The following is a 19,663-nucleotide window of genomic DNA, read 5'->3' on the forward strand; positions in this document are numbered from 1 at the left end:
TTTTGCAGTTTCTTGTGAAATTCGATAACTGTTCAATAAAGTTAATGGTGTGATTGTTTTCCCCGAGTAATATTGTTTGAGCAGCAGGAATGATGAGGTGACGAAGCAAAGAATGACTGAGGAAACTCAAACGTTTAATGTGGAGGATTTGTGCTCAAAACCCAAAAGGAAAACAAAGGATAACAACAGAGCGTCGCAGGCGTCGAAGTCGGCGTAACAGCAGGTTCGAACGCTGGGGCGAGACTGACCGCAGCTAGCCAGGCGGAGCCCCTTTGTACACGCGTGGCCGGCGCAATCGGCCGGCGCGTAGAACATTCTGACATAGAAAAAGCCAGCACGGTTCTCGAATTTACCAGAACATCACAATACAGAGTCAACAAAAATGTGTACCCGCGGCCAGGTATCGAACCCCGACGGTTATGTGGAAGGCAAGCGCGATAACCGTTAGCCCACGAGTGCGCTGCATGTTTGGTCAGGTAAGCGCGCGGCAATATATACAATATAGATTGGAGACTAGAGATGAAAAGGCTTCCGAAAATTTGTTTTGTGTAAGCGTCGTATTTCGAGGTAAAAGTAGCGCACAAAACGGCGTTTTTTTTTTTTTTTTTTCCCCGTGGTTGAAAAAGTGTATTAATATTACACGCGGTAGTGCGGTGAAGCGTCATGTTCATTGCCACAGCGCAGACGTGTGGATGTAATGATAGTATCAGCCCCGTCATATTCACCGAGCTTCCTGCGTAGATTGAAGTGATTGGCCGTTCCGAGTGCTTTTATGGAAAGACGACACTCCCGATTTCTTACAGTGTATACACTTTTCAGCAGTACCATCCATGTCGACGGCGAGCGATTGTGTTTGCTGTTCAAGTTTCTGATGAAACAGAAGCGTAATGCTACCGTAACGTCGAGGTCTGGGGTAGTTGATTTTCGTTGATCGTAATGCAGAGACAGCTCGAAAACACAAACGGAGCAGAAGAGATACGCGAACAGGACAAACAATGCACACACACAACAGTTGTGCTGAAAAACACACCGATCACTCGATCTTCCGTGCAGTGATGGGTACACAAGGATTTGCAGCAGCGTTGCTGATTTTAGCGACAGCGCTGCCGCTTTCATCGCAAGCTGCCAAAGTGAAGTCTCCACATATCGTGATGATTCTAGCAGACGACCTGGTATGTATACAACCCTTCGTCATTTTTTCTCCCAAAGAGCGGTTGCCATAAATCATATCCGGGTCATATGGCAACATGCAGCGCATGTAAATTGTCGCCGTCCTTATAAGGCTCTACCTATATTGCTGACCCTATCTTGAAAGCTCAATGTATTGGAACTAAGTAGCATACAAGCCTTTAAAACTATCCACGCATTTCATATAACTTTTACGTGGGAATGTCATGTATAAAAGTTCTGACTTTTCAAACGTATACAATTTCATCTTATAACACCAGATTATATTTTTCTCTTAGTTTTTCCGTCCTTGAAGTTTATTGTGAGTGCTATTCCAGCTCCCGAGCATTTTCATCATTGACAATGGTATTGTTGCGTTACAGCAATGAAGAAAGAAATCGCATTAACTTTATCGTTTATTTCAGGTCCGAGACAAATAAACTTCTATAGACTGTTACAGAGGAGACGAGGTTCTCCCCCAAAGCGCTCCACTATTTCTACTTTTTCAGCGAAAACGCCTGCAGAGAGGAGGAGGTTCGGGGGAGGAAGCCAGCAATCATGGCTAGCGGGGAACTTTTTGGGACAGGCTTGTCATGCTTTTCTTAACCTGCAACAGTCTACAGTCGGTTGAAACTTACTATGGGTCACGAAACGACTATACGCAGGGCTGGAACGACGTGAGCTTCCACGGATCATCGCAGATCCCAACGCCCAATCTGGACGCCCTGGCGGCAGACGGCGTCATCTTGAACAGCTACTACGCTCAGCATCTGTGCACCCCCTCCAGGGCTGCTCTGCTCACCGGACTCTACCCGATACGAACCGGTAAGTTTCCGAGAATCGCATGGGCAGTGCATCAGCAATCCCATTAGTGACGTCACATAGGGCGATGGCGCTGACGGTGGAACAGCGAGAGACAGGTTCTATAAACTTCGCTATTTCGGAAACTGCATATTTCCACGCGTGTGAACAGGAACTCTGAACATAAATTTAATATTTCTGTCCGCCTCTACAAGGCTTTTTGAAACGGAACAAACAGATTTTAAGCTCTATTTTGAACCAGAGGTCTCCAAGCCACAACCTGCGATCCGTTTCCAGCAATCCAGGCGGCAAAATGGAAGCGCGTAGAGAGACGGCCTTAAGACGCTCAAAATAAGATATCAGAAAGAACGAAATAAAACTTAAATGTTATGCGGGTCCTTTTGTCATATGTATTGCACATTGTTGCCTCGAGCATCACAATCCTTAGCCTCTTGGGCTATGTCCGCGTAACTGTAAAAAAAAAATGAAATAAAGAAATTGGGGTATGTGTATGTTTATGCAGTCTAGAACTTTGTCTGCCTCAACGGGCGACTTATCTCCCAGCTATAGATGACAAATTTAGTGAGTGCTGTACAATCGCTAGCCTGGGGTCTTTACCGTGCATCACGGAATAGTGGGAAATCATGGTGCAAGGCGCAAAAACAAACAAACAACGGGCACAAGAGAGAAATCAGACATACAGGCGCTCACCACGATTTCCAATATTCACCAACTAGCGCAACTACAAGTTATTCCACGCAATAGGGACACGCGACAGCACGCCGGTACTATGCTCATCCAGATCGAGACGGGAAGGGGTGGGGATTGAGCCCAGGGTCCCTGGGTTCAGCAGAGCGAACTCTCGCTCCACGTGCTCCGAGCTGGTGTGCGCTATAGTCCACTCGGTCACCGATCCCCCCTATGGTATATCGTACTGAATGTGTGTCTTGTGCGTCATAACCATAGCATTTTGTCGCCATCAGTTTTACAATTCTCATTTTTATTTTGCCTTGTATGAATATCTCAAAGTTGATATGTGTTTGGATATATGTCTGGTGAGTTTTCTGGCTACAATAATTGTGTAGAGCCATAATTATCTAAATATTGATCTTTAAAATTAGGTATGGGTTTGTCCAACACTAAATATATTTTTTTTTATTTTTACTACAAGCGTAAATTCTGCTTCTGTATACTTATCTAGGTTTATTTATTTAGATGTTTATAATAATATCTACTTAATTAGTTCTTGGCCCTCAAGTATACGGTAGGTCACTAATAAAACGAGCAACACACTCCGAACATATCGAAGGAAGTTCGAAGTCATGGTAGTCCTCGACGGTAGCCTATTTCTTGTCACGCACGAACCAACCGATCCTTAATCATTGAATTCCCAGCTTTAATTCAATCTGATGTCTCAGATCTTGGAGAATATCGGAGGAAAGGGGGGGGGGGGGGGCGGGGGGGGATCCCTTTTTCAATGTGCCCATAAATTCACTTTGTAAGCTGCAGCCCCACCAAACGAGTGTTGTCGCCATTTACTTCTGTCAACAAAACACAGGGCCGTCGTGTGGCATATCGAACGAAACTTCAGTGCAGAGCTCGAGTTCGTCTGCTTTTTGCGCAGTGGTTGCGGGGACGTCAGACCGGCGAGCTCTGATTGGCTCGATTGGAAGTATAGGGGGTATATCTCGAGGCTGCTAGCGTTTAGGTCAACCCACTATTCTTCCATTCGAGCCAATCAGAGCTTGGCGTTTTTACGTCCTTTTTCTTTTTCAATTGCTCTGTATAAAGGAGTAGGTATAGTCAGTGACAACAGAAGAGACGCAAAGGTAGTTCTGTTCCTGGCATCTTACTACCGACGAGCAGCCAATGAGGTTGCGTCAATCAGCCGCTATAAACGCCAAAGAACCAACCATGAAACTAGAAACAGTATTATATATATTAGGCCACGCCCTCCGTTTCTTAGGCCTTCGGTGACTGCATGCTGTGGAACAACATTCTGAGGTATCTCCGAAAAAAGGAGGATTGCGCGTGCACAGCTTCACATCCATAACTGCATGAGAGCACGGGCCCGTATACCCTCTGCCGCAAAACTGCTCAAAGTTTTTTTTTTTTTTTTTTTTTTTTTTTTATTTACGTTTTTGAGTATTTGTTGGAGACAGCGGGTACAGCGTGCCGCAAAAGGTATAGCTTGACTAAATCTGGCCTCCCTGCAACACGCGTCAGCGGCGAGCGGAGCTTGAAAAAAGAGCAGCTGCATTGAAATAGTACAACGTAATTGCGACGCGCCGAAGCCTGGATGCTTTCGTAACCGTGTTACAAGGGTTGATGTTATCAGATATGGCCCCGGCCGCAGTCGAGAAAACAGGCGAGGCCTCGAAATTCCTCCCTTTATTGCCGCAGGTGGCAACGGACAGGAGGCGCCGGCAGAGTGAGAGCCCAAAGTTATAAGCACCCTGCAATGCTGTTTTGTTTGGCGCTATCTCGCGACAGAAACAAGAAACATTGGGTATGCATATAGCAGTGGCGGCTGCTTGGCCCAACCGTAAGCTATTACTCTGGTGCGGCCGCTTAGCGTGGTGTCTGAAGCAAGAAATACTGGGTAGACCAGGAAGCCGTGATCGCGTAACATGCCAGAACGGTGGAAGCTACGGCCTTGGCGGGCCAATCAGAACGTGACTGCGTATCACCGGGGTGCGCTTCAACTGCGAAGATATATCAGGTTTTTCGCTGCGTCATGTTCCAATGTGTGTGCGTTGCGCTGATATACGCAGCGCATATCGGAGCCATCGGCACGCAATTTGGGGCTTATCGTGCACCCTTTGCTAAGTTACAAAGAGACAGGGTATAACCTGGCGCCACCTGACTGTTGCCGGCTGGCTCTACCCTCTCTCGTTGGAAATCGGCAAAGGGTGAACGCTACGCCCTAGACTGCGTTCCCGCGGCTTCGATATGCGCTATGTATGCGAGCGCAACACGCACACATCGGAGCATGACGCAGCGGAAAGCCTGACACTTCTTCGAAGTAAAAGCGCACTCCGGTGATACGCAAAGTCACGTGCCTCGCTCCGTTGTTTCCATTGGCCCGCAGGGGCCGTAGCTTCCGCCGTACTGGCAGGCTGTCAGCCCACGGCTTCCTGGCTTACCCAGCATTTCTTGCGTCGGACACTAGGCTAAGCGACGTCACCACAGTAACAGCTCACGTTTGAACAATGCAGCCGCCACTTCGAGGCACGCCCAATATTTCCTCCTTCAGTCGCTAAAGATAGCGCCAAACCAAACAACATTGCACGTTGCCAATGCCCTTTCACTATGCGATTGAGTGTAAACCAATGTCGCCTCATTCTGGCAGACCGACCTTACGCTGTATAAATCACTAAACGTCCAATTTGACTTTCTTTTTTTATTGACCGCGAAGGACGCTACGGGGCACTGAACCCAATAAAATACCGAGTGAATACCAGGTGACCTTCGATAGGGGCGCAGCCATGTGCTAAATGAGTAGTGGTCACGTGAAGGGTTCACAGCACTGCATTGGCTAAGATGATTCGTTCCGTCCGCTGGGAACGGAGTACAGTTAAAGCTTACCAGCTAGAGTAGTAGCGGGATTTTTTTTTAGTTTATCGGAGTTTTTGATCAATATTGTCGGCATTCTCTCGACGACCATTGCAGGGGAAATTAATAAATGCTTACAGCATTGCACCAAACTTGGAAGTAGCCGGCGCCATTTCAAGGCTGCCAAATTCTCCATAGCGCCACCTATTTTCTTCTTGACCAAACTTGTAGGAAACAAAATGTAACTAAAAAAGTGCACAAAATTGTCACCTCTGAAAAGCACGGGAACTCAACAAAAGAAACGCATAATACAATTTCAGCTCAAATTTGCACGTATAAGAACCTAATATTCGAAACTTAGTACCGTGATATAGTACACACAACCTTTAGCGACACTTTTTTTTTTATTCAAAAAAAAAACACCAAACAAACAACGTTTTAATGAAGATTCCACGTGGCACATGTTAAATGAGTTAACAACGCACTCCGAAAGCCTATTCCACTCATCAATGGCGTCAACTAAAAAAAAAAAAAAAAAAGTTTAAATCTATATACTCTACAAGGGCTGAATAATTTTATTACGATTTAGTCGTACACGATTGCTTATACACTTCTTTTTGATATAGTTCCTGGTTGATTTCTGATCTTTTTTTATAAACAGAGTAACAGTTTTAACTGGACAGCTGTTTTTCTAGTCGCTAATAACGAAAGACCACATTGATTCAGAATTTTAGTCACTGCCGTCGTTCGCTTGTACGTGAATATTACTTAAATTTGTTTTGCATTTGTTAAAAAAAATTAAAACACACACACACAAAGAGGCTAGCTTGCGTTGTTGCGCTGATTTTCTACCTTGTAAAAGAAAATGTAATCAAAGAGCACGATCAAATAAACAGAAAAAAAAAAATCAGCGGCACAAGTATTGCTGCGATGTCCTCCGCACTCGGATTCGACCTTCTGTGACGATGCAGTCAAAGGTACGCGAGAGCGTGATTGAGTTTCCCACTTAAAAGTGAACACCGCGCACTCTCCTTTCTTCTCTTCAGGAGATGCCGCAAATAGTTTGTCCCTGGCTTTAGAAAAAAAAAAAAAAAAAAAAAAAAAGCAGGTCCTTGTTGGTTTTACCTGCGTGACAGCCGGCTCCGTGTGCGGAACGAACCGGGCAGTGATGACTGAGCCATACGTCCTCCTAGGTGATAAAAAGGCAGGCGGTTTTGGGCGGCCTCAAACGAGGCTCCAGAAAAAAAAAAAAAAAAAAAAAAAACAGTCCTGGTTTTTTGCCAACGGTCTTGGAAAGGCAGTCTTAATTTTCTCCAAAACGAAAACTCCTCTAGTTCCGAATTCAGGTGGTCATTTTTCTGCAAATAGTGTGCCATAAATTCGGCAAGGGCGTTCGCGTGGTCAAAAGCGGCCGAGTTCAAGCCGTTCGGGTGGCCAGTTTTCAAGTGCGAGCCGGTAATTTCCCTGCACGTTTCCCGGACCTAGTGCCACTAAATAAGCTGCGCGCCAGAGAAGGACACTTACCCACCTCGGGGCTTAAAATCATGGTTGCCAGTTATCTGGAGCGTTATCTGGAATTACAGGTCACGTTTTTTTTTTTGTCCTCTATAAATGTTTAAACAGTTCGTGACAGAGCAAGACAATATTACGTGAGCTAACTAACACCGAATCGAACGCTGAGGAAGTCGCACTTTAGAATCATGACGATCGGCAGCTGCGTATGCTCTGCACAAGCACTAAGATACCGGCGCCCAAAACAATATCAAGAAACGTAGTGCTGATACTCTAAGTGCAACTTATTTATAGTGGCTCGACCCAGACCCTTTCCGAAATTCAGTCTGGCAGCATTGATCAATATCATCATCGGAGGAATCACATAGGTGTCGTACTGATGGCGACCTTGTGGTTACTGATGACAAAGGAAGTTGGAGATGCTCCGATGCGGATGATGCAAGCCCTATATATTCGAGACGTTAGCATACGATGCTACGCAAGAATTAAATACAAGAGCGACGTAAGTGGTCCTTTATAAATCGTGTCCCGTCAATTTGTTAGCGGCACACAATCGTCTGTACAACCCCTTATATATGAAATTTTATCATGGCTTCAATGAGCCGGTGCCGCGTAATTAACGATTGTATATTTCTCGCTATGTAAACTGAGACATCCAGAAAGAATTGTAAGGTAAAAACACACATTCTCGACTGCTGTTGACCAGCAAAGGTAATGGTGCCCGTCAGAATACTACAGACGACCTGTTGATTAGCGCCATTAGTGTGGTAAATGGCAAACTCCTATTTGAGGCACCTGCAGATGGCACTGAATTTAGGAAAGGGTCTATTTTTGCCCGAGCTTAGAAATGTCGGGCAGCTTGTCTGCCAGGCTGTGTCCGGTATCGTCACATCCAAATCAGAAAAGGGAACCAAACGAAACATTGCGCGTCGGCAGCGCCAAATAGCGGGAGGGTCATCCCACGCCAAAGAAGACGCGGCATTTTTTTTTGCATATCTGGGTTGTGCAAAAAAAAGTTTTTGATAAAGAAGCTTCTGAAGTCGAACAGGATTATTTTTCTTTTTGTGAAAAAATATAATTGATTTTTGCTGCTATCTACCTCTTAATTTCTAGAATTTCCATAAAACCCATGTAGTGACAAAAATCAAAACAATTTAAACAAACGATGCGTACCACACAAATTTAGGTGCGCACCTAAGTACTTAATAATATGCCCTATTTTACACTAAAATACGAACATTGAAAGACGCAATTTTGTGTTCAAATAGAAGCTCAAGAAAATAGAGACTTTATGAGATTTCTTTATATTTTTTTTAGTCACCTTCGACTTTGTGCGTTAGCTACAATACGTTTTGCTCTTTTCTCTCAAAACAAATAATTGAATTGTTGGTATAAAAATTTTCAGATGCTCGTTTTGTTTCGTATTAATTAAATGTCAAAATCTCCGGTTTATCAGGAGAAGGCCATAATGAGATCCAGAAAAAGCAGTGTGGTCGGCTGCGCTTGGAACTTTCGAAATAGCCAAAAGTTAAACCAAACTCGTTTGTTAAACATATCGAGAAATTATAGAGGTATTCTTTTCTTTTTTGTTGCTGAGAAATTATTTTTTAAAGGTGATTCTCTCCGACCATGCCTCCAGGCTCCCGCTTTGTAGGCCGTGCATGCCGGCGTACGCAAGCTAAACGTCAACGTCAAAAAAAACGGTTAAAGTGCAGGTTAGCTGGTGTAAGTTATACACGATGATTGAAACCTGAGACAGTGGTTTAAAAAACGGAACACTCTTGAAGTAGAAAGAAAAAGGGACAGACAACGTCTCAACGTCTGTCCCTTTTTCTTCCTACTTCACGAGTTTCCGTTTTTCGAACCACAGTCTCAGGTTTCAATCATCATGTATAGCGTCAACGGTGTAGGACGCTGGCGCGAGGTTTTGAACGCTATTTGGAAAATAAATTTTAGTCACTTGAAGCGGACTTTATCCTGACTGTCATGCATCTGTCTCCTATTTGCGTTACGTAATGATAGAGGCATTTTAATTAACATTACTCTACTTCTGCCCAGGTAACTCCCGACGAACGCAGGCCTGCATTGTCTGCTTCCCGAGTTTGGGAATGCGGACTGCGCGTCGGCCTCGTCTGCCGTATGTCCGGATATAAAAACAATTCAGTCCGGACAGCTTTTCACCGATGCGAAATGATAACGGTGATGTCGCTTCTCAGTTGGACTTCAATGTGTTTTGATAGAACATGTGCTACCAAAAGCAGCATAATGATGAAACAAAAAACACACACACAAAAACAAAAAAACGCTCCACTATTTGCGGCGGACACGTCACGTTCCTGAGGTCACAACATGTGTGCTATTTTAGGCTTCGGAACACACTGGAGGCAAACAGAACATGTCTCGAATTCCGAACTCACTACTATTTTTAGAGAAAGCGTGCTTGATAAGAGGTGGGAGTTACACGGGGGCCGTCTTCGCCATTTGAGTGTCAGGCTCGGCGGATATTAGATAAGGTAATAACCGTAATAGTTAGTCGGTTTATTAAACAAATTTTTCATTAAATTTTAAATAATGGTTTAATGGCTTATGTTGCAATTGCAGTCTTGGCGCCAACTACTATCAGAGGCGTGACCAATTAACAGTATTTGTGAAAAAGGTAATAGTTGGTTAGGTATTAATCGATTAGTTTTTTTGTGTTTTTACTCCCGATATTAATATTGTGCGCAAAAAGATCGCCCTAAGCCCTACCCGCAATGACGGTTAGAAGAGTGACGTAGTCTTTCCATGATGTCGTCACTATCTTGGCAGCTCGCTTTTGGAGATGCTCCAACGAACTTCTACCCCGCCGGCTTCACGACGGCTTGCGTGACGAAGCATCTGCGTTGCTTTGCTACTCTTTGTGTTTTTTGTTTCTGAGGCGTGCGCTTGATACCGTATTCTTACGGCCATCGTTCGGGTACAACACCGACGACTTTTCGCGTAATGGAACAAGTAAGTCTTTCGCATTAAAATCGCCTTGCCTCCAAAATGCAATATCTGTCGGCATGATAATCATGATGTACTCTCATCATTGTACCTGCGTAAAGCAAATTTAATAGTTTCTTTCCTGAGCTTGTCGTGATGCGCATATGCCAAATGACTGCGATCTACGGAACGTAGATTGCAGTCATTTGGCATATGCATCATGCACAATGCTAAACAGAAAACAAAATATATAAAAAAACAAATATTTTTCTTAAGAGTGAGGTTAATAGCTGTTTGAGGTCACTAAACGCTGTTACGCTCCAGCGTTGAGCGTAGCTCATGACTCAGCGCACACATTCGCTGATTGGTCGCAGACATCGAGTTCCTGCTTGTCGGCCAATGAAAGACGCACGTTCTGCGCCACTACGCTGCGTTCGCTGTCCTCATCATTGTGAATGTCTTCCGCAGGGTTACAGCACGACGTTCGCATTCCTGGCCAACCGGGAGGGTTGCCAGTGAACTTCCAGATTCTTCCCCAGTACCTCAGAAAACTAGGCTACAGGACGCACATGGTGGGAAAGGTAAGTTCCCCCAAATTTAACTAGAGTGCTTATGGCGAATTTCACTGGGCGTTTTGGAGCGCGCCGGGATCAGTTGACCAGATCCGGACTGGAGCACACGATCCGAACGGGGTCGCGCCGCCTACGGATCCCCAGTGGAACACGACCACTGCTCCGGGATCGGCGGATGCCTTCCCGTCATTCAACTGCACGGGAATCTCCTTTCCGCGGCCGCCGCGGTCGTTTCGAAGGCAGGAATGGCTCAGGCGCTTCTAGCAAAGATTGCCGGAATGCCCGTAACGCGGCAAATACATTCTCTTCCCCTTCCTGGAAAACGAACTCGCTGTGGAGCAAAGGGGTAAGCAAGCGGCCATTACGAATTCTGATCTCGAGACAATCTAGAAGCCCAGCCCGCGACGTGCTTCTTCTGAGGCAAGATGGGCGAGATCAGGCGAGATGCCCCACGGGAAAGGAAGTCACGCGTGTGCGCCGAGGGCTGGCCCGGCTGGCTTCCGGTTGAATCCGCCGAAATCGTGGGAGCGACTTTTCTCGGATCCAGATCGAGATCTGGAGCGGGAGCTAATCCAAAACGACCAGTGAAACACGTCGGTCTCGATTCCGATCGCCCAGTGAAATAGGCTCGCTCCAGAAAAGTCGATTCCGGCGCGCTCCAAAACGACCAGTGGAATTCGTTATTAGATTCGAACGTGCTTCGAACTGCTCCATCTATGTCACGTGGTCCATGGGCCGTGTTCACAATACAAACTGATAGGAGGAAACCAAATTGTCGATCGTCTCCAAAGTTACTTTTTAAGGCCTAGACATTCTGCTTCGCTCATTTTAACCAAGCAGCCAGAGCCGTATATTGGGAGGGTCTGGCCAGTGGGTTTGGCGACAAAGACGCTGGAGAGGAGGAACGTGAACGAAAGGGACGAGAGAGGAAGATGAGAGCAAAGGGAAGACGGCCGCCCTTCTGGCGCAACGCAGTGCACTGTTGAGGTCACGCGTCGTCTGCTACGGGCTTATAATCTATTCGCCTGAATAATTTTTTTTTTATTTGTGTCTGTGGACAGATGTTTCGCAGAGGGGGTCTAAGGCTAAAGGTACGAATGCCTGACAAGGCCTCAGCCCCCTCTTGGTATGCAGCGAGCATTAAAGTACATATACAATACATCATATACATATAACACATCATACATATCAAGTACATATACACTGAATTCATATAAGTTCGAAGACGACGTGTGCTGAATCGGAACGATTTCTGTTTGGCTCCTCTTGAAATACCTTTAGGCAAGACTTGGCGGCTATATCCAGACCACATCTGTGTTCATCGTGATACTCGCCGTCGACTGCTTGACCTGCACCCAACGGTGAGCTACCGGGGGCGGTGCCCATCCCTAGGATATGTACCATCGACTCTGCATGAAACAACTGGGTTCATAGTTGATGGTCAGGAGACCCGAAACATGGCTCAACCTTCTCCAAGACACTCCGAGGACGGATCTCAAGGTCTGTCAAAGTCCACAGCTCCCATTAAAAGTACTACTGCAGCGGGAACCCAAGCGATTACTCCCGGCGCACAGACTGCATGCCCCGCTAAAACACCGCGGACTGATCATGAAGATGAGTTATCTGACGACGATAAAACTACATGCTACTCAGTAGACGACGCCATTGAAGTGGATGAAGACAAAACTCCATTCACTCTGGTATCGTACAAGAAAGATCGCCCTGCTGGAATACCGGTGGTGTTCAAACCAATCACAAGTGAGCAGTCATTCTGGAGAGTGAATCCTAACACAATAGCCAACGAGATTCTTAACATCACAAAGGAAAAACTTCTCTCCCATCGAATCAACAAGGATGGCAGCATGACTGTTTCAGTCGCTTCACTTTAATCGGCAAACAGGCTCCTTGCTGTGACATCCCTTTCCGCCATTGAAGTGACAACGAGTGTGCCTAACTCGTACTCCAGGAACCTTGGCAAGATCAAGGGAGTACCTCTGGAGTATTCTGACGATGAATTACTGGAATATCTAAAAGATTTCGGAGTCATCTCCGTTCAACGCCAAGTGTCTTACCGAAGACAAGACGACGGTAACACTGTTTCACGGAAAACAGAGAGCGTCCTCCTGCACTTTCGTCCAGATCGTGCAATGCCCCAAAGAATTCTGCTGGGGTTCACAAGCCACCCGGTAGACGAGTACTTTGGACCTCCAGTGCAATGCTTTAAGTGTCAAAGGTACGGTCATATAGCAAATTTTTGTCGTGGCCCAACCCGTTGTAAGGTGTGTGCAGGTGCCCACAACCACAAGGAATGCACCTCCAAACAATAGCCGAAATGTGCAAATTGTGGCGGAGGACACTCTGCCGCATTTGCTGGTTGTCCAATCAAGAAGGCTGCCTCAACCACACGTAAAAGAGAGCTTCTGAACGGTAGAGAAGTCCGCACTAAAGCGCCGATCTTGAACCCAGAAGTTGTGCGTCCCCCGCCGTGCTTGAAAAGCTTGAACGACACGGCAGCCAAAAAGGTCACATACCGCGATGCTGTGAAGGACACATCGAAAACAAACAAGGAAAAAATTAGTGATGGCAAATCGCAACTTCACGGCTCGTGCAGCTGCGCCCACCGAACTGCTTTATCTAGCACAGCGGAAGTGCCTACCAAAGAAAATGTCCCAGGAACATCGATCACAAGAACTAACTGCAGTCAACCAGTATCCGCTTCATCTGCTCCGCGGAGAAATAGACAAGAACAACGTGTAGACATTGGCCAACTTGTGCTTCCAATGCTTTTTGCTGCACTCAAGGCAATCATTAACGCGCTGCCTAACGCCAATGATCTACCAGAAGTTCGAGCCTTGCTAACGATGGAACCGCTTATTAAGTCTACATGCCTAACGGTGAGTGGGCATTTTGATGACTGACGTATATAAACGCACATCAATATTTCAATGGAACGCGAACGGACTACGAACCAAAAGCGGGGACTTCAGACAATTCGTTGCTCAGTTTTGTTTCCCAATACTTGCAATATCTGAGGCCCGTGTGGATAGTTCTTTTCGACTGGCAAACTATGTATTATACAAATCTACGCGACCAGGAGGTCCTAGTCGCTGTTTACTCGGAATACGAAAAGATTTAGTCTCAACACTTCTTTTTTCCTCGACTTCGGATGTGCCAGAGTATGTTGCCTGTCAAGTACGCGTAGGACGGATGACACTTACTGTTGTGAGCATCTACATAGAGCCACAAATTTCGATGACAAGCGCTGAATTTAACTCGTTCTTCAAACGACTTACTGCTCCCTACGTTATGTGTGGAGATTTTAATGCCCACCACACACTATGGGGTAGCTCTCATTGTGACCAAAGAGGAAACCTCATTGAAAATATTATCGATCAATATGACATAAGTATAGGGTGGCTAAAGTCGCCAGGCTCGATCTAAAATGGACCGTAAAAATCGACGCCTGCCCGTAGCCCCTCAAACTTTTCGTCAAAGGTGTATTTCATAGGTCGGTTTTTTCTTGTAGAATTACAAAGCGTAGTTCTCTTTCTGTAAAAAATAAGGCCAAGAAACTTGCCTGGGTCAACGGCGGGAGGCGACGCAGACGACCAAGTCAAGGTGCGGGGTGTGTTTGACACTCCTATTGATAGATGGCGCTACCTCCTTGTTTCCGTCAGAGTTCTGGTTTCGGTTTGCTTTCAATGAAATATCGAAAGTGCCCGCGTCGACCGTGGTTTATTGACACCAACATAATCGGTTTTGTAATCTACCTTTGGCGTGAAAATAAATGCAGACAATGATAGAAAAACTTCAAGTAACAAAAATAAAAGAAAACGCGGTTGCATAACGACAACGCTGACGGCGCTCTTGCTGCCGGCGGATTTCGTCTGCGTGTCGTCTGCTTTCTTTCGCTGGTCGGTTGCATCCTTGGACGCTGCTTCCGAGACCATTTTTTTGTTTTGTTTTGCCGCGGTTGGTGGAGAGACAGCCACCATGCGTCACTTTGGATGCTATTTACACCGCATGCACTTTTGAGACACGGGAGGCTGCCAAAGCAAGCTCCAGATAAACAGCAATTAATGGCTCTGAAAAGAGCCTGTCAGTAGGAGCCCGCGGTTTTCGCGGTTGTCAAAGCCGCTGGTCATATGTGCAAAATGGATAGATATGTGATCTTCAGTTCTCGTTGTCTTCAGTCCACATGTCCACCTCGAACTTGGAGGCACTTGTGCAGTCTTCGCTCATAATCCCTGAAGGCTGCCTCCCGCATGTTGTCCGTGATCGCATCGAAGGCGGATATAATCCGCTCTTTTAGTTCCGTCATCGAGCGTACGCGAACTGCGTAGACCTGGGCTTTCACAAAACCCCAAACAAAAAAATCACAAATTGTCAGGTCAGGGGACCGTGGGGGCCAGGGCATTGTCGGTGACCCTCGACCCATCCAGTTGCCGGGAAAGGTTCTGTCAAGCCAGTCTCTCACTGCGATGGCGTAATGCGGTGGTGCTCCGTCTTGCTGGAAGATGCACACCTCCCTTTGCATGTGCGAAGCTTCCAGCTCCGGCAAGACGTCCTGTTCGAGCATGCGAAGGTAGGCGTCGCCGGTGACCGTGCCCTCAAAAAAGAATGGACCGACAACGCCTTCCCTCCAAAGTCCACACCATACTACGACCTTTGGTGACTGGATAGCCTCTTCAATGATCCAGTGGGGGTTCGTCTCGGACCAGCAGCGGGTGTTTTGCTTGTTCACGTGCCCATCCAGATAAAAAATAGCTTCGTCCGTGAAAAGCAGAAACGGAAGGTGGTTCCTGTTTGTGGAGATGCGCCCAAGTTCGTCCACGCAGAACTGCTTTCGCCGTTCATAGTCATCTGGCTGCAGCTCGAACAGAACCTGTGGCTTGTACGGATACATTTGTCGGCGGATCACCATCCAGACGAAACTTTTACTGATGCCAAGTTGTCTTGCGACTTGCCGCACGGACAGGCGTGGGTTCAATGCAAATGCCGCAAGCACGGCGTGTCGTTTGTTCTGCTGTGGCGACCTCTCTTCAAGTACTCGCAGCCTGGTCTGCACAGTGTTTTCCGTGTTGAATCGGTGCACCCAGCGCAGGACAGTCCGACGGGTGGGCGGACGCCTGCGAAAAGTGGCTCGAAACTTCGATCTCACTGGCCTCATACTCCTGGTTTCTGTAAACCAAAGGACTACTTTTGCCCTCTCTTCGACGGTCAGGTGACGCATTGTGGCTGTTTTCTCCCCAACCACGACAGAAAAGGTCTCGGAAGCAGCGTCCAAGGATGCAACCGACCAGCGAAAGAAAGCAGACGACACGCAGACGAAATCCGCCGGCAGCAAGAGCGCCGTCAGCGTTGTCGTTATGCAACCGCGTTTTCTTTTATTTTTGTTACTTGAAGTTTTTCTATCATTGTCTGCATTTATTTTCACGCCAAAGGTAGATTACAAAACCGATTATGTTGGTGTCAATAAACCACGGTCGACGCGGGCACTTTCGATATTTCATTGAAAGCAAACCGAAACCAGAACTCTGACGGAAACAAGGAGGTAGCGCCATCTATCAATAGGAGTGTCAAACACACCCCGCACCTTGACTTGGTCGTCTGCGTCGCCTCCCGCCGTTGACCCAGGCAAGTTTCTTGGCCTTATTTTTTACAGAAAGAGAACTACGCTTTGTAATTCTACAAGAAAAAACCGACCTATGAAATACACCTTTGACGAAAAGTTTGAGGGGCTACGGGCAGGCGTCGATTTTTACGGTCCATTTTAGATCGAGCCTGGCGACTTTAGCCACCCTATATATTGAATGATGGTTCACCAACATACATAAAAGGAGCCAAATACTCCAGCTGCCTTGATCTTACGCTGTGTACTCCAGACATCTCGTACGACATGGATTGGCGCACAGATATAGACACCCGTGGCAGCGACCACTACCCGATACTCATTCACCACCCGCGGCTAACTTCAAAACAACCAAATCATTGCGTAGCTTTTACGAACTGGAAGATTTTTCGTTTTCTGAACACCAGACAACTCGAAGAAATTCAGACAGTCGAGGACTTTGAGCGAGTGATCAGTGCTAACTTAACAAAATCCACAAAAAAGATAGCAGTTCCAAGAGAGACTGCCGGAGTAAACGGTGACTATGAGAAGCTTCGAGCTATTCGCCGGAGATCAGAAAGACGATATAGGAGATCGGGACGAACAGAGGATTTTTATGAAGCCCAACGTATCCACACTAAAATGAAACGGCTTTTGCAAAAACTTTCTAAACGCCGATGGAGAAAGCTTTGTGGAAAATTTTCACCTTTCACCCAGATCAAAATGGTGTGGAATATAGTACGCTCCTTGAAATCACCAGTAACCCAGAAAAGACAGTTCAGAGCTTTGGCCCTGTCACAAGGTACTTCGGAATTGACAGTGGCAAATCAATTTTGCGCTCTACTTACAAAGCAGGGAGACGCGATGACCTCCCCTGAATACTACGCATCATACGAAGCCGCAATTAAAAGTATAGGTGAAGAAATTAACTCAAGTAACTCACACCTAGATCGTGATTTCAGCATTCGTGAACTGGAAGGTGCACTGGCGACGATTAGTAAACGCACAACTCCGGGTCATGACCAAATAACATATCAAGCACTTGCAAACCTTAGTCCGGGAACTAAAACAAATCTTCTTGAGATCTTTAATGATGTCTGGAAAAAAGAAACTCTCCCGGACTCATGGAAACTGGCAAAGGTTGTTCCTTTACTAAAGTGTGGGAAAAGCCCAGCAGCCCTAGAATCGTTTTGTCCAGTAAGTCTCACTAGCTGTGTTGCGAAACTTCTGGAAAAGATGATACATCTGCGCCTTCAACGGTGGTTAGAATTCAATCACGTATTACCCGAACAAATGACTGGATTTCGTCCTAGGAGGTGCACTATTGACTCTGTGCTTGACCTTGTTACCACAGCGGAACACGAGCGCGCATCTGGGAACATAACCATAGCAGTCTTCTTGGATATTCATCGCGCCTTTGATACCGTGAGCCACACACATGTTCTGCACGGACTCATTCAACTGAAAGTGCGAGGACGGGTTGTACGTTGGATAAAAAACTTCCTGCTCCATCGCAAAATATTTGTAGCCACAAACGAAGGCAACAGCGCGGAACATGAGTTAAAACATGGGGTTCCACAAGGTAGCGTACTTAGCCCTACTTTATTCAACGTTGCCATGGTCATGGCTGAATTACCCCAGCGACTCCCTCCAACGCTCCAAATCTCGATGTATGCAGATGATATTTGCATATGGGCATCTGGTTCTTCTTCAGAAACTTTACAATTGCAGTTGCAGTCTGGCCTCGATGAGACATACAAATACCTTCGTGAGAGAGGCATGGACATCTCAGCTAAAAAATCGGCAGTTCTACCCTTCACTAGAAAACACCTCAAAGGGTTTAAGCTCCATCTACGAGGACAAAACATCGAGCGAGTCAAGTGGCACAGATTCCTTGGTGTCGTGCTAGACTGTTCTCTTACATGGTCGAGGCATATTGATATGCTCGAAAAAAAAGTGAATGCTATTGTTAACGTACTTCGGTGCATCGCGGGTGCGAGATGGGGAGGGTCAACGGACGGTCTTCTTCTTCTCCATACAGCTCTTGTACGACAAACAATCGCATATTCAATACCAGTTCTACAAGGAATTTCACCAACATCAGAAAAGCGATTAAATTATATGATTGCACGAAGTCTGCGCATATGCTTAGGTGTTCCACAGGCTACTTCTACTGAACTCGTATTCGCGGAGGCCCGAGAACCTCCAGTGGTTGTCCTCCGTACTCAAGAAGTATGTCGACACTACTTTCGTCTAGCCACACACGACGGTGGCCGTCCCTTGTGTCAAGACATTCTTCAACGAATTCAATGCCAGTTTCGCAAACTTCTTATTACATTGCCAATTTGCGTACCAAATCATGTGCATTGGCTTCCTAACTTACAACGCCCCCCATGGACGATACCGCCACTGAAGATACAAACAGACATATCTGAAATTCATTCTAAATCATCTGTAGACTCTACTGTGGCAAAAATTCTCTCCCTGGATCATATACAACTTCACTACGACACTGCTGTTCATGTTTATACAGACGGATCGACATCAAATCGAGGCTCAACCTCTGCTTTTACTATTCCCAAGTTTAATGTAAACAAATGCTTTCGGCTTTCGCACCATGTCTGTTCAACAACGGCCGAGCTCCATGCGATATTTTCAGCGTCGACATTTATTGGCACTTTTAATAAGCCAGACAATTGGGTCATACTGACAGATTCTAAGAACGCACTAGAACTATTGAAGGGTATAAATATGCGGTCCTCTTTGGGACCTTTACTGAATCAAATTCAAATGACACTAGTCCATGCAGAGAGCCTTGGACACTCGATAAGTCTCCAATGGATCCCAGGGCATTGCGGAATTGCTGGAAACGTTGAAGCTGATCAATTGGCTACAGAGGCCTATATATATGACGCAATAGAACTAACCATCTTCACACCCACAGATGCCAAACTACTACTTCGGCATTACCGAGAGGAATATTCACGACGACACTGGTTCACTGAGAAATCTGTCGACTCTCTCCTTCCGCATATTGACCCGGACCTTAAATTTCCACCATACTCCGGAACAAAAAGGAAATACGACACTCTCCTGCACCGATTAAGACTGGAAGTGGCTTTTACTGGAAGTTTCTTGCATCGAATTAGACATCGTGGGACCCCAGTATGCAAATGTGGTGATCCTTTTGAGGACGTTAGTCACATCCTCTTAGAATGCCAGTGCTACGCCAGTGAAAGGAATCGAATGAAAACTAGACTTCAACTATTGGACAGTCGTCCCTTATCTTTGGCAAAGATTTTGGGCCCTTGGGCGAACCGACAAACACTCAAAAGAGCACTAAACATTATTTGTGACTTTTTAAAATATAGTGGACTTTTATACGAATATTAAGTACAGACATATGCCGTACGCCTATGGTTGTATATATCTGTAACTATGTGCACAAGTGAGTGAGCGTGACAGTATGTAGCGAGAGTGT

At 46.1% G+C, this 19,663-nt stretch overlaps 1 protein-coding gene across 1 annotated transcript in view; it reads left to right on the plus strand.

Moving 5' to 3' along the window:
* The first annotated feature begins 1,077 nt into the window (after positions 1–1,077).
* LOC120841477 (arylsulfatase B) overlaps positions 1,078–19,663 on the plus strand; it is a 44,166-nt gene continuing 25,580 nt past the window's right edge. The window contains exons 1-3 of the mRNA XM_040212376.3: positions 1,078–1,172; positions 1,833–1,992; positions 10,468–10,580. Coding sequence (XP_040068310.3) covers positions 1,152–1,172; positions 1,833–1,992; positions 10,468–10,580 — 294 coding nt within the window. The 5' untranslated portion in view covers positions 1,078–1,151. The remainder of the gene's footprint in view (positions 1,173–1,832; positions 1,993–10,467; positions 10,581–19,663) is intronic.

This window comes from Ixodes scapularis, unplaced genomic scaffold, assembly GCF_016920785.2.
Source record: "Ixodes scapularis isolate PalLabHiFi unplaced genomic scaffold, ASM1692078v2 PGA_scaffold8__174_contigs__length_109621045, whole genome shotgun sequence".
NCBI lineage: Eukaryota > Metazoa > Arthropoda > Arachnida > Ixodida > Ixodidae > Ixodes > Ixodes scapularis.